Here is a 23975-nt window from a genome sequence, read left to right as displayed (position 1 = left end):
TCAGGCGCTACACATTAAATGTAAGAGGAATTAGAAAGTCGTTGGGCTGTAATGGACAAGTCTGGGGCCCTTTAAGTGCATGTATCGTGTGTATTAGTTGTTTATTTATTTATTTTACTTTTTTCTTAGAATGTATAATCATAAGAATGGGGAAAAACAACTGGCAGAATCCACACAAACAAAGAAAAACCACAATACTACTCGGAATATATTATATAAATATGTATTTTTATTTTAATGCAGTGACTTAAGTGCAATGAATGGATCTGACGGTGTGATTGTACATCCATTAAAACTACATTAAATCCATACAAATAAAGCCACCGGTTTCCTTGGTTCCCTGAATGTCAGATAAAAGTTCATCAGAGGACACGCAAAAGTAAAAATCTGCGCTGCCCTGAGTTTTGCCCCTCAGGTAGCGCTTGGTAGCATACAAACAAATTGCTCATAGTGATAAATCCAAACCCCAGTTATTACCCTGACCCCCGACAAACAAATGTGACATTTTAGTTGAGAAAGACATTCCTCTCCAAGCTGAGTGGACTGAATTTGATTTTAGAAGGAAATGACATAGGCTATTACAAAAATATTTCTTAAAAGCATATAGGACAGGGTGGGTTTGACATGGGTCATGGGGACCATAGTTGTTTGCCCCTTCACATCGTGACCCTACTGCTCTACTATCTATCCATGAATTGATATTATAGGAAACAACATAATCAGATGCTCATTGATTGATTGATTGGACTGGTGTTGAGGGAAATGATGCCTGAAAGGCTAAACCCGGGGCAATTTACCAAATAAATAGTCCTCTAAATCTACATTTAAAAAAAACTTTCTCTATATATCAAAAATGTTATGTTGGTAAATGAATGAGTGATAAGTAGGCTAGTTAATCATTTAAAAATAGTAAAATAAACAATTAGTACTTAAACATACAGTAGCTCAGGTATATTTTCCTCAGCTTTTGCCTGTTAAAGGATTATGGGATCAGTGATAATGATTAATAAAATTATGTCTCGTATGTTCTGTAACTTTGTCACACCAAAATTTTCTGATGTTACAATGGAATATGCCCATTTACTGTAACTAAGAAATGGTCATGAAACTCCAGTATGAGGTTGCTAATCCGGAAATGGGTTGGGACTTCGGCTCGATAGGGGGATGTCAGCTGAAAACACAAACCTGGCAACCTGACTGTCAGTGTACCTTGAGCTGAAGCGGCGCTTTCTTCAGTACCAGCATTGACACTACTCCGGACACTGTTCGCTAAGTGCTTATTTAGAGCTACAGAGAGAAGCGGAAAGAGGCGATAGGATTCAGTTTGACCAGCAATGGCAGGCAAGTAAAAAAAAAAAAACATCTACACGACTGAAGCCACTGAAATGAGCGACAGAGCCGAGATGAGAGGGCCCGTAACCCGCCGAAGGAGGACGACCATCTCCGGCGGTGGCGGAGCGGTCAGCGTGAAGCAAGCCAACGGCAGCAAGTGGCACGATGCAGGGGAGAAACCTCCACAGTATCCCGCTAAAGGCAAAACAGAAGAGGAGGTGTACAGGCATGCAAGTAACAACGGGAAGATGGACAGACAGACGGGGGTGTCAGGGCAGCGGCAGCAGCAGCAGCAACAGCAGCAGCAGCAGCAGCAGCAGCAGCTCACAAACACTCCGAAGAAACAGAGGAGTGCAGTGGAAGATATCAACGAGAGACTCAGGTAACCAATGATCAAAATGATAATTATAATACGCCGCTGAAGTTACCTTCCAATTCTCAGGTGTCACAAATCAGACACTGTGTTTTTAAACAGTCTTTAGCTAGTCTGGGTTAATGTGGTCCAGACATGACAAGTGGGTATGTACCCGGTATGATGTGATCTAGATGGAGGGAAAAGCAGTAAAATCGCCCCTTTTCATGAATAAAAGATTTCACAAGAGCTTCGGTGGGTGAATGTGGTCCAGATTTCATGAATCTATGTACAGTGCATTCAGTAAGCGTTCAGACCCCTTCACTCCTCTCATGTTTTGTTATGTTGCAGCCTTATGTTAAAATAAAAAAAATAAAAAAAACATTTTCCCTTATCAATCTACACTCAACTCTATAATGACAAAGCGAAAGCAGAATTATAGAATTTTTTGTAAATTTATTACAAAGCAAAATCTGAAATATCTCATTGACATGAGTATTCAGGCCCTTTGCTATGACACTTGAAATTTAGCTCAAGTGCCTCCCATTCCTCTGGGCCATGTTTGAGATGTTTCTACACCTTGATTGGAGTCTACAAGTGGTAAATTCAATTCAATTCATCGGACATGATTTGGACAGGCACACGCCTGTCTATATACAGTCTCACAGCTGACAATGCATATCAGAGCAAAAACCAAGCCATGAGATGGAAAGAGCTGCCTTCAGAGCTCAGAGACAGGACTATGTCAAGGCAGAGATCTGGGGAAGGATACAAAAAAAGATCTGCTGCACTGAAGGTTCCCAAGAGCACAGTGGCTTCCATAATTCTTAAATGGAAGAAGTTTGGAACAACCAGGAGTCGTCCTATAGAGAGACGACTAAGAAACCTGATGGTCACTCTGGCTGAGCTCCAGAGATCCTGTGTGGATGAATGGTTGATAAAAAACAATCTAATTTAGATTTAATAAATAAAATCAAGAATGTGAGCACTTTAGCTTACAGTTATATACATACATATATGTATATACATATATATATAAGACAGGTGTCATGTAGCAGCCTTTCTTGACAAGACACATTTTACTCACTGTGAGAGAGGGGGTAGCTGTAAGTTTGGATACACTGCATATCAAGAGAATAGGTATGAGTGAGAACAGACATTATTAGAGAGGACACAAAAGCCTGACCCTTACCCTAAACATAACCATTCATTTTCTGGTAAGACATCCACTTCTCCACAGATGTCTTTACCTTTTGAAAACATGCATTTCCTCTCAGAGCCTGATGGGATTCCCATGTTTCTTGACTTAAAAAAAAAAAAAAAAAAAAATGTAAAGGGTGACATCCAAAAGTTCATGTGACACTGCAACCAGAATGCTGAAATGATTGTAGTATTTTTACTGGAGTCTTGCCAGCCTGATGAGGTGTCCGACGTACGTGTGTAGTGTCACAGCTGAGAAACGGCAATGGCATGTGCTTTTGCAATACTGTGCCTACCTCTCTGTCTGCACGGTCTTCTGCTGGTCTGCTCTTGCCTCATTGCAGAACCTCTCAACTCTTTCCTCAAATGCTCCTTCCAACTCCACTTTTGCTGGCTTTCCATTATTCCTCCGTCTCCTTGCTTTTCAAATTCTCCCTCCTTCCCACTATATCTTCTTTCCTTTCTGCCCCCTGCTCTCCTTCTCTTTCATCTCCCTGCTGTTGGCTCTTTGTGACGTATAATTGTGTAAAAATTGTTGCCTAATGTAATTAGTAATCTCAGTTTTCACAGAACCTTTTAACCAAAATTTTCACAACTTTTTCCTTGTCTTTTGCGGTTGTACAAACAAAACATGTGATTCATTCATTCAAAGGTGAAATGTAAAACAGAAAGTATCGCTTTTTTTTTTTTCTTCCCAGCTTGGGTTCAGATTTAATTTATTGTCAAATTAAAAACTCTGCTGTTGCCACAGTCCTAAATAAAACCATATGCTTGGTCATTTTCTTGATACCTCTGCCAAGGAGGTTATGATTTCTCCCGTGTCTGTCTGTCTGCTGGATTTCGCAAAAAGTACTGAATCAATTTGCACCAAACTGGGTGGAGGGATAGGGTATGGGCCCGGAAAGAACCCTTTAAATTTTGGTACAGATCCGGTCAAAGGGTCAGATCCAGGATTTTTTTTAAATAACTTTCTCAGGAAATAATGTGTTGATCTTACTGTAAATAGTCTGACATATTTATGGTGTGAAGATCTGACTTTGTACAATTCGATGCAGATCGAGATAATAATCTGGGTCTCACAGACGTGTGTAGATTTGTTTGGCCTTGTCTGAGGTATGCTGCGCACTATTCTAGTTGGAAAGGCTGCAAAATGACCACATGCTTGACATTCAGGGAAGTACAAATGATACCACTAAAATATTTTTTACAAAAGTATAAATATGTGAATTCTTTTTTAAAGATTTTTTACTATTTTGGGCCAATAATGAGTTGACTTACTATGAATCATCAGTACTGTATAAGATTTGAATCATGCTGCCTCTTCCAAAGCATGCACGCAGTGTGCAGTTCTATGTTTCTTGACTGAGGTTTGAGAGTGACCCCCGCTTGCACAATGATTTAATCTCTGAGTGCATCATTCTGCGCTCAACCAGTAAAATTGTTGGCTCTGTGTTTTCTTGCAGCTGTCACGTCTTCCAAGAGTCTCTCTTGAGCTCAGCCAGCGGTTACAGCAACTACAGAGGAATCCTCAACTGGTGTGTCGTCATGCTGGTGAGTAAAACCACATGTGCATTTAGAACTGAAAATGCGCAGGGCGCTGACTTCCGAAACTGTATACAGTTAGCAAATTTAGACTGTGACCCAGATAAATATTTCCCTTCCTGATATCTGAATGTCTGCAAGTCTAAAAATGACTCAAAGATTTTGAATCAAAACATGACAAGAGAACAAACAGTGCTCAGACTTTTTCTCTGATTTCTTCATGTTGCCTCAAAGTGTTCTCTTTGGCCTTTTTGTATGTGAGCACATCTGTTGTACAGAAAATTAGAGTAACTATTGCCTCACTGTAACCTCACTCTCTTTAGTCTCTCACTCTCTCTCACACAATATGAGTACTACATACTTTTGACAATCGCTTTAACAACAAAAGCAGAGGTGTCAGCCCACATTTGTATACATCCTCCTTCGACTTGGCCCTGTAATGCTGACTCTCTGCGATGCATAAAATTTGTTGTTGCGTCTCTGGGTGTTGTCTGGGAGGAGTCTGATAAGATGCTTTTTTACTCTATTTTCTCTCTTCACAGTAGATTAACCACATATGCATGCAAAGAAAGTCAACAGTTAGTTCATTTCCTGTGCTATTCCATTGCTACAACTGAGATTAAATGGTTGATTAGTGACAGTTTTCATTTCGGTTTAAAATTTTGATTCAGGAGTTTTAACTTTTCCTCTCGAAAAGTCAACTTTTTGCACGGACAGTTTGAATTATAACCATGAAAAAAGCCCTTCAATGCAGGACAGTTCATGCTCACAAATCATCGCTAGTACAAGTTCAGAGAGATCACTTGAAAGCAGGATCAGAAGATATGAGAGGAGTACTCTAAATGACAAGAAGATAAACTAGCAGCTGAAAGGCTGTGCTACAGTGTGTGTGCAGACTGTACACATATGCAGCCACTCTTTTAGACACTGCTTTTAGACACAGGTGCTGTGGGGGCCAGTTTCAGATGTACTGTGGTTGCCATGATGAATGAGATGTCAGTAGATGTCAGAGATTCTGGCTTTGGCTGTGACTGTTTACTTTAAATACTGGCCCCTAACCAAATACCAACATGACAGTCATAAAACATGGAAGGATGTTCACCATGATGCATTCCCAAACCTGCCTGGCAACACCATCCTACAATAAATATTAAATTAGTGAATTATTAATCTTGTGTTAGACACAGAACCACACAGTCTCATTGCATTACTGATCACAGATGTGTCACAGTTAATTATGTCCCCCCCTGAGTTAAGGTCACTTAAGGACAGCAAGGCCTTCTTTAGAGAAATGAACTTTCTGCCCTGTTCCAATGGCTGATTTCGTGTGTGTGTGTGTGTGTGTGTGTGTGTGTGTGTGTGTGTGTGTGTGTGTGTGTGTGTGTGTGTGTGTGTGTGTATGTGTGTGTATGTGTGGTGTATGTTGTGTGTATGTGTGTGTGTGTGTGTTGTGTGTGGTGTGTAGCTGTGTGTGTCCAGAGACTCCCTGTAGTGCCTCTGAAAATCCAGTCTCTGTTAGTATTTTGATATGCATGGAGGATACAAATATCCAGTTAGCTGTAATCCTAATGAAACTGAAATGGACCCAGACTATAAATAGAGCCCTGAACATGAGTGCAAGTGTGTATGCAAATTTCCCTGCATTTGTGTACAATGTATTTGAGCGCCTTGTGGAGGTTGATGTACATGTTTTTGTGTGTGTGTGTGTGTTTGCTTGCAGTGTATTTTTGTGGGTTTCTCTAAATCAGGCCTAATTTTGCAGCTCTCTGACAGAATTAATCCCAGCTTTGAAAGTTTAATATTGCTGTGACGACCACGTCCTCCACTTTGTGGTCACCAGGGACAGCTGAAGCCTTCAGGATTAGGCTCTAAGAGCGTGAGGTGGAACCACTGAGTCTTGTGTACGTGCGAACATTTAACTTAGTTGTGTAATTTGTCCTTGATAACCAGGACCAAAATGTCAGCCCCAGTGTTGCATGTTTCTCAAGATGAGAGTTTAGATGTGCTATTTTACTTCCTTCCTCTTTACACTCTTGAATGTTGAGGCCAAGTGTTTACAGATATTACTAATACACAATTTTAAAGCATACAAAATACACAGTACAATTATCATCCTGTGTCATGACTCCCAAGACATAGTTACCCCTTCCAATACAGATCCATCAGTGGGCAAACAGCTTCCTTTGTCTCCACACATTTCCAGTCCATTTCAAATCAGAGGTTTAAAGACAAGACATTCAGACAGTGTTGAGTAGAATTCGTGCTACTACATTTGTGCTTTTGAACCAAAAAAAAGAAAAAGATAAGTGCTTGAAGATACTGTCCCTTGCTCAGTTTGCCTAGATGAGAAGATATTTGGAAGACACAGTGTTGATCCCAGGATGTGGTGCACATAACTGATGCTTCAGCTGGTTCATATCATCGTTTGTTCTGATGTGCAGCCAAATAGACCATGTGAATAGCTGAAATGACCACAGGCTGACAAGGTCAGTGCAAAGCAAAGCAAAACTTTATGCCGTCAGCTGCAAATTTGTTCCAGAGCATGAAACTAGACTGCTAAAACTGAGGTGAAGTGTGAAAATGAGTGGCTGGTTAGTTTTATTTGTATTTCTGCAGCGTTTTTTGGATCATGAGTAGAACTGGCTGAGTGGTTATGCAGGTGCAGAACACACAGTGGGTCATGTCAGTGGTCTGCAGCCTGTTAGCTGTATTCTTTGCTATGTGTTGAAGGAAAACCTTTAAACAGAAGGCGAAGCAAAATGATTGATCATTCACTCTTTGGCTCTATCAGATAGTTCATCTGAGTGTTATTACTGGGATATTTTTTTGATATAAAGATGTTTGTTGTGTGAAATGACTGTTTTATTACTTAGGAAATTGTAAAAATGATAATAAAGAGAATTAGATAAGAAAAAGTCAGCTTATGAATATCCCAGTTGGATACTGGAAGATGTGACTCAAATTAAAAAGAAACCCAGCATTCTCATTTATGAAATAATTCATTAGAGAATGTGGACTTTCCTTAAACATTTAGAGTTTTTGATGTTGCGATTTAAACTCAAAATGACTTAGGCATGCAGGTCACAGAAATGGTTTCTTAAGCAGGCAGCCTGGGTTCAGATAATTGTTCCCTGCTGAAGTATCTTTTGAGCAAGAAGCTGAATTCCTGCCAGCTCCCAGAGTGTTGCTCTGTATCTAACACTGACCTTTGCGTGAACAGGGATGAGAGAAAAGACACAACTGCACAGTAAGATATTGCAAAATCAGATGTTGCAATGCTCTCTATAAATGGTCTGCACAGCCACTGTCCCATTTATCGTGTTATAGGTGATGGTGCTCTCTTGTCCATGCTGAAGGTTACTGAGGCAAAGGTTGGTGCTGGGGGACAAAATACATAGTTGGATTCAAAACCACATTGCTACAGGGTCTTGGCAGACCGGTGGTGCTGAGGTGCAATATGCCACATAATCACTACAGCGTGACCTTATCATGTGTCGTACCCTCACTGTCCCCATTATCTTAACTGTCTCTCTAACTCACATACTGATCTTTACTGCCATGTATGTATACTATACATATGACTCTTTGTGTGTTGAGTGGGTGTTTCGTTTTATGTCAGAAAAGCTCAGATAACTGATAACTGAGATAAAGCTGAGCTCGGACCTTGAACTTTAATACATAATATAATAATAAACAGGTGTGTATACCTGTTTAAGTAGGCTATCTAAAGTCACAGTTGTTTAGGAAAGGCACTGGTGTGTTCCAACATGAACAAGCACATTTCACATCTGCAGACTAATCATGAGCAGAGCTGTGTGCAAAGAAAATAACAAGCCAGATTTACAGCTCAGCATTTTTAGCTTCTAAACAAAGATTGAGTGAATGTCAAGATACAAAACAACCTTAAGCTCTAAAGTGTTTTTAAATTTCTTTTGTATGATTCTTGTTGATACTGTGATTAATACTCATTGTCTCCCTTGGGCTCTTTTGTCCTCTCTGTCAGGGGTTGAGTAATGCACGTCTCTTCTTGGAGAACATTATAAAGTGAGTACACACCTACACATGCTGTAATAACTTACACTTACAGCATGCAGTGTATATGCACAAGCAGGCGCTGTTACAGCTCACTCCTGACCTCCTCCTCTCATCCCACACCTCACCACCACCCCCTTCTTCTTCTGCAGGACAACTTGACAGAAGAATGAAATGAGACTTGCCAAGAAAGTGTTCTTTAAAAAAAATGCTCAAATTTTATATTAGATTTAAAACTGCATTATCAACACAGTATGGACAGTAACTTTCTTTGCTGACAGTCCTGGAGCTCACCTCACTGTTTTTTCAAGTTATCCTATTGTTATGGACAGCACAGCAGTTATGGGCAGAGACCAATATTGTTATCATAACCACACTAAACCTTTACCTGACCCCAGCAATCTCTAACCTCCAACCTGCACATAACATAACCATTTTTTAAATTATGCCAGGTGGGATCAATAATTTCTCTTCTCTCTTTTCTCATCTAGGTATGGTATCTTGGTAGACCCTATCCAAGTGGTATCGCTCTTCTTAAAGGACCCCTATAGCTGGCCAGCAGCTTGCCTTATCATTGGTATGGAGCCTTTATCTTACTGCCTTAATATCGTCTAAATATATGGCGAATGACCCCTAACCATTTGTCCACCTGCGACCTTCGGACTGACGTTCATGTTGAACTGAGCAAACAAGTGTTGTACCTGTATTACCCATACTGAAATCGGGTTCATCAGGTCGTCATTAGTCTCTCCAACAAGTGTTATTGTTGATTGCACTGAAACATGATATACAGTAGATGTAATAGGCCAGATGCTCACAGAGGCATAATTAGTGCCAGTGCCTGTGTACGGTATTGATTATTCACCCTGTACTTAGCCAAAGAAAGTTCTGATATTGTCTCTTTTCCATCAACAACTGGATTCATCAATGCACAACAAAACAATCACAGTAAAATTAAAATTACACTGTTCAGAGAAAATACTCAACGATTATAGTACCTGGAGCTTGCTCAGAAAAATCAACATGTAGTAAACCTACTATGGTTCATGTCTGCTGTGTGTTGCTGTAGTTGATTCATCTTTTTCCCTGTTCTGTGTTTCAGCGTCGAATGTGTTCATCTTAGCAGCCTTGTACACAGAGAGACGTTTAGCTGTGGTGAGTCTTCACAATGATTTGGATACTTTTTCCTAGCACAGATTTTCATTTACATCCGTTGACTCAAATTGACCTATTTCTTCAATTCAATTCAATTTCTCTCCTTTTTGAGCTTCGTTGTTAAATTGCTGAAACCTTCCACTTCACCTTTGTTTGGATCCCTAACGTTGACATTATCAAAATTATCGCTGTACTAATAGATGATTTGTAAGAGTAGTGAGTGTGTGTTTGCTTCTAAACTTATCATTCAGGTGTCACCCATCAAGGATGTTTGCTTAAAATAGGCCCTTGACACTTCCTGAAATCTACACAGTAAATTCAACATTACAGCCCCACCCTCTCGTGACATATGCAGTATATTTACTTGTAAAAAGCATGTGATTTCTAGTGTTGCTTTTCTTTGCTTAAAGGAAAAAAATAGTGACAGTATAGCTACACTCACTCATCAGATGTGTCACAGTGACAAGACTCCTGTCTGTTTCTCTTTTACTCCATCAAGGGAACCATTTCCAAAACTACAGGACTGATTCTTCACATTCTTAACCTGACATCCATGTTGATCTTTCCTTCAGCCACCGTACTCACTGTGACCTCCATGACCCCAGGTACATACAAATATCAGAATGTATATGTTATGTTAATGTGACATGCATGTAAAGCTTCTTGAATAAAAACAGTTTAATTCATGTGTATATTTTGATGCTAACACAAAAATATGGATCAGCCGCTTCAGAAATGACAATAAAATGATGTCAAGAATTATATACAATATATACAAGATTTTTTATGATTTTATATCTGTTTGTAGCTGTACACACACACACACACACACACACACACACACACACACACACACACACACACAGCAGTGCCTCATTCATCTGTCATTTATTGCTCCTAGTCAATATCTGTGTGTCTGTGTGTGTCTGTCAGTGGGTGGTGTGCTCTCTCTAGGTGTCTACACAGTGCTGTTTCTCAAGCTGTACTCCTACCAAGATACCAACAGGTGGTGTCGAGAAATCAGACAAGCCAAAGCCAAAAGAATGACACGATCATACTCGTGTAAGTACACAAACTCACTAACACACACACACACACACACACACACACACACACGTTAGGGAAATTATTATCATCGGTGGTGAAGAAAGAGCGCTGGAGTCCAGGATGTCTTATGCTGAGGATGTTTATTGAAGCTTGAGCCCAAGGAGAAAGGAGGATTCATCAATACAAGCTTCTGTGCATGATGTCACCTCAATTCTGAAGCAGGAACCCCTGAAGATAGTTTTTATACACTTAGAGGGATAACTATAGATAGCTTACACTCCATAATTGGTCAAATATCTAAAAGAAGAAGGATAAGAGGAATGTGTGAATACACTATTGGTTCATTAACCATAAACAAGTAAACATGACTATATACGCCCAAATGCTGATTCTTAGAACACCCAGCCATTTGTTACTGACCAGCCAAGGTCTGTTGTCATCAGTCGTGGCACCAGCAGTATCAGCAGCAAACCACAGCTGCTTCTGGAGGAGCCGCCTGAGCGTCTCAAGGCTTGTAAGATTTAGTGCAGTAGCTGGGGCACAGAGACCTAGGGCCTGACACTGACCTCTCACCCTGAGTCAGTCATTCATTAGGTGGACAAGAGAAAATTCCCTCACAACACACACACACACACACACACATGCAGAAATCCTTAAAATTCAACAGGCTGATTGTTTTGTTTATAATTGCATTTTGGGAACAACTGTTGAAGAACTTGGGGATGATGGTTAATAGAAAATTATCTTATGAGACTGAGGCTGCCAGCTACTCATGATCTGCGTTTGTGTGTTTTTCAGGTCCGTCTGTGGCCCAGTCCAATGGTTCAGCAGTTCACACTCACGTCTCCTACCCAGGCAACCTCACCCACAGAGGTAACCATGATGGCTGCACAGAGATGAGCCGCACAGTTTAAAATAAAACATTTTAATGATGAATACTATTATGTTGTTTCTTTGTGTTTGTCTTTAGACATGTACTACTTTGTCTTTGCACCAACTCTCTGCTACCAGCTCAACTTCCCACGGTCACCCCGAATACGCAAAACTTTCCTGATGAGAAGACTTTTTGAAATGGTGAGAGGGAACACGACCCACACACACACACACACACACACACACACACACACACACACACAATGTCCCTCCTTCACAGTTAATGATGTTATTCAGTTGACAGACGTGTCTTGTTTTAATCATTACTTTCCCTTTCTCACAGCTTTTCTTCATGCAGCTGCTGGTGGGATTAATACAGCAGGTACGTTGAATATTTATATGACACACAACACAGACAAGCCTCCAGAGTGTACAACACACACACACACACACACACACACACATTAAAGCATAAGGTTCAATGGAATCAGTTGTCATAGAAATATTTATCTCCTGTGTCTTTCTGTGTTTTTTAATGTCTTTTCACAATTCAAATGTGTGTCTTCCAGTGGATGGTTCCCACTATACAGAACTCAATGAAACCATTCCAGGTGCGTATACTGTATATACAAGCACACACTCATACACACCCTAAATGCTCACTGTTTACCACTTTTTCACAGATGTACTAACCTCTAAGCCTCTGCTCTGAATTGAATTCATGTAATCTTAAACCAGTAGTATCTCAGTGTCTATAGGAAATGAAGACAAAAGGCTTTTTGGCAGAGCAAGCGGCAAGAAATTGTGGATTGTAATTGGTGTTTTCTTAAAGATAAAACACAACAAAAACGTGACATTTTTTATTCCTTGTGTTTTTCAAAGGAAATGGACTTTTCTAGGATGGTGGAGCGCCTGTTGAAACTAGCTGTGAGTATCATGACGGTCTCACATGTGTATCAGGAGTTTGTACAGTGGAGGAGTAGCAGCAACGTGGCAACCGGGGTGTAATCTTACCAACCCAGACACCTTTCCCCAACTACTCCCTTCCCCCTCCCCTCCCCTCCCCTCCCCTCTTCTCTCCTCTCCTCTCCTCTCCTCTCCCAGGTCCCTAACCATCTGATATGGTTAATATTCTTCTATTGGTTTTTCCACTCCTCCCTGAACTTTGTGGCAGAGCTGCTGCAGTTTGGAGACAGAGAGTTCTACAGGGACTGGTGGTGAGTACAGAGATCATACAGTAGAGGTATTAGTTCACATACGAGAGCGGAATATTCCTAACATTTAAAGACACTCTGACCAAAACCAATGGAAACACTGGCACCTGCTCAGTTTGGGTAGTTTGGTAGATTTTTTCCATCCCGCTAAAACGTCACATACAATTTTTGCATGTGCACGAACAGACCATGTGCAACACGTCACACAGGAATAAAAGCGTATGTATTAACATATGTAACCATCACTGACAACACAGTGCTCTTGAAGTCAGACTCTCTCTTTTGTTCCATTTCAGGAACTCTGAGACTGTCACCTATTTCTGGGCCAACTGGAATATCCCAGTGCACAAGTGGTGCCTCAGGTGAGCACCAAAGTTTCTATAATGGGTTCTGTCAGTTTTTCTTCTCAGCATTAACACTCTGATCTTTTGGCTTCATATTCTCATTGTAGTCTGTATGAAACTAAATCTAAAGTACAATAATCAAGAAATCAAGGTGTGGACAGCCATTTCCTTGAGGGTGTTTACAGCCAGACTTAAGAGATAAAGATCAGTGTAATTTGTAATTTGAGTGTCTGTGTCATTTATTCATGTGTCTTTATGTGTTACAGACACTTCTATAAGCCAATGTTGAGGAGGGGGATCAACAAGTTTCTGGCTCAAACCGCTGTCTTTCTGGTGTCTGCCTTTTTCCACGAGGTGAACCAACAGCATTCAGTCTTCCTCTATAACAGATAACACTACTACAGTCTTAGATCGTTCAACTTCGGAACATTTTGATTTACTCACACTTAATGTCTGTACGGTAAACACACACGTTTTGGACAGCTGTTTTAGTTGCACTAGGCAGCAACAACTTAGAAATTAGCATAAATAATTTCAAATCACAGATAAGACGACGAGGTATTATATTTTATGCAAAATCAAAATGTCATGTGTTATATTAGCATTTTGAGGGACTGAAGGAAAATACAAACTGACTCTTACAGCTTTAAAAGAAAAAAAGTTTTCCCCTTTCCATTTACACTGTTGGAACCCATTTGAAAAAAAGAAATTCTATATAGGATTTTATTTTTCATGCTGCATCTTTCTTCTTCAGTACCTGGTGAGTGTTCCTCTGAAGATGTTCAGACTCTGGGCCTTTATGGGGATGATGGCTCAGGTGAGGCACACTGAACTGTCTATCCCTTTCACTCTGTCACAGATAAGCTTTTCTCCTCCGGCTGCTGTTTTTACTCACTCCACACTTTCACACAAACCTGTACACAAGCACAGTTCTGACCTTTCGACTTAAACGTCTGCAGGTTCCTCTGGCCTGGTTTGTGGGCCGCTTCCTGAATGGAAACTATGGAAACGCCGCCGTGTGGATCTCCCTCATCATTGGCCAGCCTGTCGCTGTGTTGATGTATGTCCATGACTACTACGTCATCCATTATGGGAGCACCACATAGTACTAGACAAATGCATACATGCTCGTACACTACACTTGCACACGCACACGCGCACACACACACACACACACACACACACACACACACACACACACGGTGAGTGAATGTACAAGAAATTAAGGCGGCAACAATGGAAAATCCCTGCTAATAGGAAGCTGTCAGGAAACCACAGCAACAGCAGGAAAACTATCTTGACTTCTTCATTTTTGCACTTATGAGAAATGGACCACAGTATGTCAGGAACTTATTCTAACAACATGAGAAGTGCTTGATTCAAAGCAATATTCCACTTTGGTATGACATACGCCTTTGTGGTCAGCCGTCAGTATTATTAAACCTCGGGAGCCACCATCACTACCAGCTCTCATTATCTGCATCAGCTGTTGTTAATAGCACTTGGATTTCTGTTATTGAAATTGATCCCTCACTTTGCTAGAAGTATGTTTTTATCAAAAACAAAAGCAAATGTGTGGTGCTAAGGTTTCCCAGAGTGGCCGATATTGGCGGTTGATGATCCATGAGCTCATACAGAGGTTAGGTGCCCCGATTGAAACCATCATGCTTAAGCTTTAACAATTTCTTAAACTTCAAAAGCACTTCAATGCATTCAAAAGTGGAAACACAGCTTGCACCCAAGAACTCCTCCCTGTGGATATTTTAAAATGCACACACCGTCCTGTGCAGCAAATACGAGCCACTGCCGAGCGAGCACAAGCCAGAACAGGATCCTGCCACCGTCGAGCCAACAAGAGAAATGTTGTGTCTATATCAGTGGCTGAGAAGTTGCCCTTTTTCTTGAATCCAAAGGCAACAGAGAAATTTTGAAGCCAGTTTGTTTTTGCAAGCCAAGGCTCAAAAATTCTAATAGCCAATTCATGTCTTTTTACGTTGATTCTGTGTTCCTATTCAAGCGAATGGGAGAATGGTGTCAGACGTTTTGACTCCACTGTATATATCCTGTATATCCCCCCTCTTTGATGCAATGTAATTGTCAAGAACCACAGACGTTTCTATAAAAGGATTTGTTAAAAAAAAAAAAAATAAATAAATATGTGAAGAAAGGACCCCTCTCCAAAAACAAGAGAAAGTAAAAAGCTTGTTTTCGTGACTGTACAGTCGTGGGCCTGCAGGCAGCCTCCTCTCTCCTGTTTCTCAACTACAAACATCAATGCAAGCTCTCAGTATAACAGTACATGCTACAGGTGTGTTATTTGCCTTGGCTTTATTAGCTTTTTTTTGAGTTGCACTGGAATTATCAGATGGTTTATTTGTATAATTTTATTTGATGTGACAGCAGTTACATTGTGCCATCTGAAAGATATTATTTATGTTGGATTTTATGTTAAAGGAATGATTTAATGCAGTAGTTGATTTACTGATCTGAACCAATGAATGTTTTTTTGCACTTTAAAGAGATGCATGCTGTTAAAGCAATAGATTTATATGAATGTATTCTTTAAGTTGTATCATTCATGTGAGGAAAATGTGTTATGTCGGAATAATTTGTATGTTCTGTAATTTGCTTTTTGACATTTTCTCGTACATGGTTGGCTCAATTTCAGTTATTTTTTAGTAAAATAGCAGATGCAGCAGAAATACTTGGAGTTTCAAACTGCCTTTTCATGCCAGAGGTTTTTTCAATATTGAAATCCTGAGGAGAATCTTTTTCTTGATTTGATCTCGAAGTTAGAGCCTGATACTGTTGCCAATATGGAAATTGCCATATAGAATTTAATATAGGAAGACAATTAGTTATTTTACTTCACGTTTTAATCTGTTTTCTAAATACCCAATGAGAGCTGAGTGACCATGTTAAATCAGAGCCTTTTAATGTTTAAAAACATGTCCCGTATGACTTCCTCATTGATCACTTTTCAGGGAAATAATGGTTGTTAAATCATAACACCAGTCATCAAAAACACTGCGTGTTCACATTCCTTGTTGAAAAAAGTGCCTGCTGTAAAAAGTATGCTTCAACTCCAAATGTAAAAAGACAAATATGTTATATGTTATGTGGAAAAGACACCGAGGCCAAATACTTAAAAAGGAAAGACATTTCCTTAACCTTATTCTCAGTAGCCAATGGATTCACAATGTATTCATATTGTGGTGTGTTTAAGTATTTGGGAACCTCCAGTAAAACTTTGGTTCAAAAGTTCAGTGCATTATTGTTAGTTGAGTAAAAACACTAAAACACTGAAGTCAGTCGGTGTCAAAAACTGCTGGCAAATGACTAACAACTCCTGAATGGAACTTAACTTGAAATTTAGCCAAACTTAGATAATTTGACATCCATTGGTAAATAGAATTTAATTGAATCAAACGATGTGGATAGAAATTTTATTTTTTTTCATTTGAATTACCCTCATATGAAAAAGTACTTCCCAAACCAAGGTCTTTACTTTAAATTCTGCCTTGCTTTTTATTTTTTGTGAGAAAACTGCAAAGTATGAAGTGACAGGGTGCCGACCTGTGCATTGAACATAAATGTCTTGAGATGGATTTATCAAAATTCTTTTGAGAATAGGTTTTATCTCTCAGCTCACCTTTTTGTGGTATTTGTCTGAAACCCACCACTTTCTGTTTCTACATTATAACTGCACTAAGTCTGCTTTTGGAATATGAGTTTAAAATGCTAAAGATGCAGCTTTAAGTTGAACTGTATTTCAAGGGTTGATTTTGCCATTTCATTATTATGTGATGCGAAATGTAAATTAAGTGTACTGCTAATTTGTTCATACAAATGTAAACTGAAATCCAAAGTGAAACAAAGATTATATGTTTTGGGAATGAAAATAATTTTCATAGCCTTTCACTTGAAATGATTTGTGTGTTTGATAAAGATTGTTTATATTTGATGAATGATCTCGTCTATTTTTCTTTGCATTTTTGAAAACAAGCACTTGGTCTTCAGTCTAGTGGCAAGTAACATTGGATTATCAGAGACTTTCTTGTTTATCAGCACACAGAAGATGGTATCTGTAGAATCTGTATTTGTCTAGAACTATTATCTACCGCAAAAATATCATCACGACAGTTGATACGATTAGTCCATAAAAAAACTTTATTGTGCAGAGAGCAACACAAGACGGCACTCAAAGTTCCAAAATTACAATATTACAAAGTTTTAAAGTTCATATGTCTACACACAGAAAATCTTACAGCTAAACGTCATAACAGGTCTGGGGTTACGGTGCAGGTTGAGAAGCTCTACTGCTGCAAGACACAAACAAACAATTGTTAAACAAACATTGTCTGCATAATTATTGTAATATATGCACTGTATGGTCAAGTCAATGCAGAGGTGTCTGTGTGTGGATGTGGATGTGTCACCTTGGCTTTCTGATTCTGGACGGGCAGATAGAGTTTAAACTCTGCTGGAAGCTCGTCCTCAGAGTACAGTCTGTCTGAGAAATACACCCTCCTTATTCGACAGTTAGCGTGGATCTGAGAGAAAAAACAGATTAGACCGTCAAGATCTTACAGTCACATTTGTGGAAGTAGCGTCTGAAAACAGCCGGCTCCTAGTCTGTCTCTGTGCACTGACCTGTACACGCAGCGTTTCAATATAATTAGTTCCATAGGCCCTCCTGGTGAAGTCCGACAGGTTGAACTGAATCTGGTTCCATCCGTCATCCAGCCTCATTGGCATGGTACAGATGAATGGCTTCACTCGTGTTGTGCTCTGATAGTTACTTGCCCGAAACCGTCGCCGGACATTTTTATCATCTAACACCTGAGGGTTGGAAAGATAGCATGAGTGACTATGAATCCCAACACTACAAGGAACAAAACAAAAAATAAAACATCTTTCCTGAGTCTAAGTTTGCAATGTGCATAAACAGTATACAAGGCTATGTATTTGTTTGTTTAAGCCACCAAGACAAAAAGACAAGACAGCAAGGTAAGTGCCTTCCCCACCTGGACTTCAAAGGTGAAATACTTCTTTAGGTTCTTGATGATCATGACCAGAAAAGGAAGCTTGATGCCCAATGTCTTCTTGGGGTCTGCAGGACATGTTATATATGTGGTACTGTAGGAGTCACGAGAAAGAAGGTGAGAGGGGGGAAAAATTAGTGTGTTTGCACTTGTTGACCTCAGCTGAAAGATGAATTAAACACACATACAAACTCACCTGACGTTTGTTCCTTCAACCTCCAACACCAATGAGTGGATGTCGTTGTCTGTGATTCTCTTGATGTGGCCATTTCTCACCTGTGAACACAGAATAGTATTAAAGTTTCTTGTTTTGTGTGGAGCAATTACCTGGTTCTCTCTGGTAAAGGAACACCATCACCATCATTCAACTTGGCAGATGTTAGTTTGTTGCAGATATACTACCTGTGTTTGTGTATATGATGGTTAAAAAAAAACAAGGAGCTGCAGGACAGAAATGCCGAAGATTTGGTGAGAGGTCATTAAGAAATAGTGACACAGATAGTTTGCAGCTCAGCTCAGTACATATCTTTGTCGATAAAATACATTTACAATTACATATGTCATTTATAGTAATGTTACAAATAACTATCATCTGATCATATCTTTTAATCTTAAATCTGAATTTACGTATTGGCCTTTAAATTCGTATCGATCGTGCTGTAATTCAGATGCTGATGCAACAGCAGTCAGACAAGAAATCAGTGAATACTGTCAGGAAATTTTTCATCTTTAAGTGTTGTAATTTAACCTAAACTGTCTTTAACAAATGACATCTCCACAGCTTCTATTTATAACTGTTGTTTAGCGACAGCGCCTTCTGGGCTCACCTTGTATCCTGCTAATCTCACATTTAACAATAAGTGAAAACAGGTGCCTTCATGAATTGAACAACTGGTTCAAATAAACAACATTGTTAGGTCAGAGTTCCTTATTTTATTCGAGCCCCAGGAATTCAGTCAATCATTACTGGTGCTTTGAATCACTAGATGTGTTTGGTTTCAAAATGTCAACAACGGTAAATATGAACCGGAAGAAATCTGAAAGCGTTATAGAGAAACAGTGGTAAATAAATAAATCGGGGAAATTATTTATACATTTGTTCTTTACTGAAGCAGAATGGCCCCACTTAAAATGGCAGCTATATTAGACTTCATAACTTAGTCAGCTGTCTGAACACTTGGTCTAAAACATTTTACACCACAGATTAAAACTAACTGTAATATTATCACGCGTTAAGAGCAAGACATACATCGCCAATTAGCTTTAGCACGACATGCTAAGGAAGCTCGGAGTAAGTTCAAGGCGTTCACTGTGAATAGCTGCTTACCTTTTTATCCCATATCTGGAGTGGTTTGCTGCCGATGCTGTATAAGATAGACAAAAATCCGCTCTGGAATGTGTTTTTAAACATCTTCTGCGTTTAGCCCGCTGTCGTTTCGCACATGTGTTTGGATCTACTACAACTGTTGCTAACAGGCGATACGTTTGTTTACAGATTTGGTTTCCGTTCCCAACGCTACCGCTTCCGTGGGGTACTAGATAATCCGTTCCGCTGCTGGAAATTTTAAAAAAGACCTCCTGGTCAGTAAATTTCAAAACGATTGATTGAGTTGGTATTGAGATGTGCACACACGTATCTTTTAGGGAAGCGCAAAAAGAAACGAAAGGAGCCCCTACTCTTTATTATTTTGGTGTTGCTAAGGAACAAAATCGCGTGGCCTTGTTTACACCGGCTCTTAAACGGTGACGTTTCTCGGTTGCCCTGGCAACAAAATGCTGGAGTGTCCGCCACATCAACGAGTTGAATCGAAGGTATCCTAGTTAGTTAATTGTCATTTGTAAAGCAGGCTAATCAAGTTGATTTGAGGTTGAAAGTAGAGATGGTTTGAGAAATCCCATGTGCTGAGGAAGATTGTGAGATACAGTCGGTGATTGCTTCACATCATTTCTGCAGATTTGTCCGCTGCACATTCATACTGCCAGTCTCCCGTTCCACCACACCCCAAAGATTCAGATCTGTTTGATTCAGATCTGGTGACTGGGGAGGAAACTGAAGAACTCATTGTCATCTTCATGAAACTAGTGTGAGATGACTTTTGCTTTGTGACATGTGCATTATCATGCTGGAAGTAACCGTTAGAAGGTGGTAAATTGTGGCCAAAAAGGGATGCACATGGTCAGCAGCAACACTCAAACAGGCGGTGTCATTCAAACCATGATGGATTGGTATTAAGGAGAACAAAGCGCAGCCAGACAGCACCAACCAGTCTGCCCATTCGACCTCCCTATATATCTATCTATCTGTTTTATGTGAACATTAACTGAAGCTCCTGGCCTGTATCAAGATGGCATGCACTGCACTGCTGCCACATGATTGTCTGATTGGATAATTTCATGAAGCAGGTGTACAGGGTTCTTAATAAAGTGTTCAGTGAGTGTAGGTGGATTTAACTAAAATATTGAAGATAGATTGGCTTCATTTTTCCTCGGTGACGATACATTATCCTTGCTCTTTGTCACCATGGTCATAATTCTGCAGTGGCTGCAGCAGGGCTGAAGTGGATGAACAGAGCACCAGTCAAAACTGGAATCATTTAGCATTGCACTTTCAGTTGTGGATACAGATTAGAAAAGAACTGTCAAATTGATGGAGCAGAGGCACAGATATCCTGCCTTTAATCTCTGGTATGGATGCTACACTTCACATAACGCATCTTGATAACGTCTTTCTCTGCTTCCAGTTTGCAACACAGGCTTTCTTTTAATGGTCCAAGCCAAGATAATCAAGCAATGTTACTTTGGTATTTTTCTTAGACTTTAGAAAACTCCTCCACAACTACATATGTTATTATACAATTTCAGGCTGTGTAGCACTCAATGTGCACAAGTGAATTGACTTTTAGATGTAAAATTGTTGGAGTGCCCCTTTAATTCCCAAATACAATAATAGTAACAGTCTCTAGAAATAGATTCCCCACACACAACTATATCTCTGCACTTCTTTCACCCACTAAATCCCACTAAAGTGTCAAGTGGGACATCCTTCCTCTTCGTCTCCAGCACTTTAAACAAACTGGGCCGGGATAGATCTGACAATGGTTTCAAATATTTGAACAAGCCGAGAAACATTCGATCAAACATTAGCCAGGCACTTTTGCACCATGACACACTTAACAGGGGGGGAAATAAATCAAAAGTCCACTCTTAGTTCCATAAGGACTGATAGTGAATAGTTTGACATTTTAACATGTACTGTACACAGACACCGACACACAAATGCACCTGGACATACATTAAAACACACACACACACACACACTAGACTGGTGGCCACCTCTCCAATTGTTTATGTTACTGTGGTTTATGAGGTGCTGCTTCTCTCTGAACAGTATATGTGTCCGAAAGAATGTACAAGACCTCTGCATTTTCCTCTGCACCAATGTGCTCCTTCTTTCTCTCTCAGTTCCTAGAAGTCTGTGTGTAAATTTAGTGTAACTGGTTCACAGCCTGGCAGCTTAGTAAAAACATCTACAGAAACAGTTTACACTTCTTTGTCTGTTTCTCACCATTATTACCCCCAGAGCCCCCACCCCTCTTCCCTAATTGAGCCAGGTATTAGCACTAAAACAAAAAGAGACCCTTCCAGTGTTGGGCCACCCCAGAGACAGCTTTAAATAAACTTTATTAAAGCCCACTTGGACAAAATAGTCCATTCCAGCCTCTCTTTTCTTTTGTCTCACAAAAACAACATAGTTTTTCTGTGTCGTAGCATCAGCCAGCTCTTCATTTTTGCACATTTTTCCTTTGCCTATTTTGCCTGCCTGTCACTTACTCACTACTCTCATTTCAGATCATGTTATTCCCAATTCAACCAGCTGCCTTCAGTGGATATATCCTATCCTGATATACCTGCTGATTTTCCTCCATTCCATCACAGATCGTTTATTGAGCCATCCAGTTGATCTAGCCCTTTCCCCAGCCTGCTGTTTTTGACCCCTCCCTGCCTCTTTGGACACTCAGCCTTCTGTCTTATGGGGCATAAGACTGGTTGCCCGTTTCGTCTGCCTCAATGGCCAAATAAGCTTTGCTTTTGCCTCATCATGTCTGTGATTCATGCTATGGGGCCCAAATCTTGTTTTGCTGAGCCATTACGTTCTGTTCTTCTCCTTCCCTTCCTCGTCCTTCCTTCCATCTTTTCCAAATCACTTTTTCATATATTCAGAGGGAGACTGAGAAAGAAAAAGAGATCATGAAAAGGGAGTTATTATGAGGGGGAGAAAGATTGAGAGAGAAGTTTGAAAAAATAAACAGAAGTGAGTGGGAGAGGAGAAAGGGGATGTGGATGATGATGGAATCAAAAGAGGAGAAATTCTTTTCTACATTTTCTACGATATGTAACGTGAGGGAGAAATGAGGAGGAGGTCCAGCTGCCTTCTCTGCTGGAGGAATCGTCCCGCCTCAGAGAGGTTCAGATCCAAACTCTCAACTCACTCTCTCCTATCTTTCCACTGGCTAACTACAGAAAGAAGACACGAGAATAGAAGAAGAGGGGGAAAAGGGGAAGACTTATAGCAACTTTACAACTTTGATATACAGATTTAAACATCTCAACTTTAAGAACCTGCGGGTGGATTTAGTGGAGGAGGACTTTTTCACCCTGTCCTTGTCTTCACCAGGTATGTTTCAGACACATTTTTAATTTACCTTTGGTTTCAATGTTTCACAATTGTTTTCCTTGTTTCATTTTTTCCAGGTAAGATCAGATCATAATATTACGAATATGAATATCTGCATCACTCTGCCTCATTCTATTATTCTGTCACCAATATTCACACTTAGGAGCTCCACTGTTGAATCCACGCTGAACACTGAGCAACTCCAACTGGACGCCTTGTACCTAAGCGTCCAACAGTAATAACAGCTTTTTTTTTTATTATACAAAAAAAGGCGTTTTCATTCAAGTAAGATCAAAAGAGTGAAGTTCTGTCTGAAAATGTTCGGATTTACTGACTCGAGGTTTAGCTTATAGGAGGCTATGGATTTAACAGTCTTTATGATCCAATCTTCATGCTCAAATGTGAATCCAGGCTCCAGACAATCATGTGGAGGCACACTTACATCCATAAATTATTTGCAGGTTTATTGTTTATTTTATTGGATCCCCATTAGCTTCTGCCACAAACTGCTAATCCGTGTACACACATTAAAAGATGTTCAAATAAAACACTGATACAATCATGAGAACAAGGTATTGGGTAACGACAATCTGCACAAAAAGACAGAAAAAGACCCACGCACTATTTCTTCGTTTATCTTACACGGATATAAAAACAAATAAACGTGCAATAAAAACATAATTGATAATGAGATAGCAGCAAGTAGGTATTTTTCTGTCCTTTAATCCAGGCCCCTGGCCATGTTTTATCCAACTGTCTGTATGATGATGAAGAGTGGAAAGACATTCCTCGGCAGGACGTGTTAACAGATAGGAACTCATCCGTCTCTGGTCTTTATAAGGAAAGTAAAGACATTTTGGCCAAAACCAGTGGTTCTGTCAAGTAACTTTTAACAATAAGCTGTGATTCAGGAGAAGTCCATCTGGTTTTCTGTCTTGGTTTTCAGTGAGAAACAACTTTCCTGGTCTGGCTTGTGAGTGTGTAAAAAAAAAAAAAAAAAAAAAAAAAAGGGTTCACGCAGGTGTCAAGCACATAAAAATTTCATTCAAAACCTTCAAATGAGGTTCCTCATTTAAACAACTTTGATGCAATCCCTTACAAAAAAAGTTACAAATTGTACAACATGCTTTGCATTAGAACCTCAGATTTAAGGAACTATTCATC

General features: G+C 39.8%; 2 protein-coding genes across 3 annotated transcripts; one reads left to right on the top strand and one right to left on the bottom strand.

The window, feature by feature from the left end:
• The first annotated feature begins 1218 nt into the window (after positions 1-1218).
• Positions 1219-17055, top strand: LOC111223509 (diacylglycerol O-acyltransferase 1-like). The gene is made up of 17 exons (XM_022747692.1): positions 1219-1714; positions 4348-4435; positions 8430-8470; positions 8950-9035; positions 9561-9613; positions 10113-10218; positions 10547-10675; positions 11459-11533; positions 11631-11734; positions 11877-11915; positions 12103-12144; positions 12416-12460; positions 12638-12750; positions 13044-13109; positions 13358-13445; positions 13846-13908; positions 14051-17055. The coding sequence occupies exons 1-17, from the start codon at positions 1386-1388 to the stop codon at positions 14195-14197; spliced, it is 1614 nt and encodes a 537-aa protein (XP_022603413.1). The 5' UTR covers positions 1219-1385; the 3' UTR covers positions 14198-17055.
• Positions 17056-17238: 183 nt separating this feature from the next.
• Positions 17239-19703, bottom strand: cfap20 (cilia and flagella associated protein 20). Of its 2 annotated transcripts, none has more exons than XM_022747521.1 (6): positions 19464-19703; positions 18333-18412; positions 18119-18230; positions 17745-17933; positions 17531-17644; positions 17239-17410 (listed from the first exon to the last, which is right to left on the bottom strand). In XM_022747521.1, the coding sequence occupies exons 1-6, from the start codon at positions 19545-19547 to the stop codon at positions 17408-17410; spliced, it is 582 nt and encodes a 193-aa protein (XP_022603242.1). In that variant the 5' UTR covers positions 19548-19703; the 3' UTR covers positions 17239-17407. The 2 variants fall into 2 exon arrangements, with proteins under 2 accessions (XP_022603242.1, XP_022603241.1); XM_022747520.1 differs by having other exon boundaries at positions 17239-17413; positions 19464-19695.
• Positions 19704-23975: the final 4272 nt, after the last annotated feature.

The sequence above is a fragment of the Seriola dumerili genome, unplaced genomic scaffold (genome assembly GCF_002260705.1).
Source record: "Seriola dumerili isolate Sdu_G_001 unplaced genomic scaffold, Sdu_1.0 BDQW01000110.1, whole genome shotgun sequence".
NCBI classification, from domain to species: domain Eukaryota; kingdom Metazoa; phylum Chordata; class Actinopteri; order Carangiformes; family Carangidae; genus Seriola; species Seriola dumerili.
Note: the sequence above shows the minus strand (reverse complement) of the source record. Positions and strands in the feature narration are given on the sequence as shown.

Bases quoted from the DNA above. Each gene is read 5' to 3' on its own strand.
- cfap20 (XM_022747520.1), bottom strand. From the start codon at position 19,547: ATGTTTAAAAACACATTCCAGAGCGGATTTTTGTCTATCTTATACAGC. The intron at 18,231-18,332 runs GTGAGTTTGTAT...TGACTCCTACAG, and splicing joins GTTGAAGGAACAAACGTCAG to TACCACATATATAACATGTC. The intron at 17,645-17,744 runs GTCAGTGCACAG...TTTTTCTCTCAG, and splicing joins TTGAAACGCTGCGTGTACAG to ATCCACGCTAACTGTCGAAT.
- LOC111223509 (XM_022747692.1), top strand. From the start codon at position 1,386: ATGAGCGACAGAGCCGAGATGAGAGGGCCCGTAACCCGCCGAAGGAGG. The intron at 10,219-10,546 runs GTACATACAAAT...TGTGTCTGTCAG, and splicing joins TGTGACCTCCATGACCCCAG to TGGGTGGTGTGCTCTCTCTA. The intron at 11,916-12,102 runs GTACGTTGAATA...TGTGTCTTCCAG, and splicing joins TGGTGGGATTAATACAGCAG to TGGATGGTTCCCACTATACA.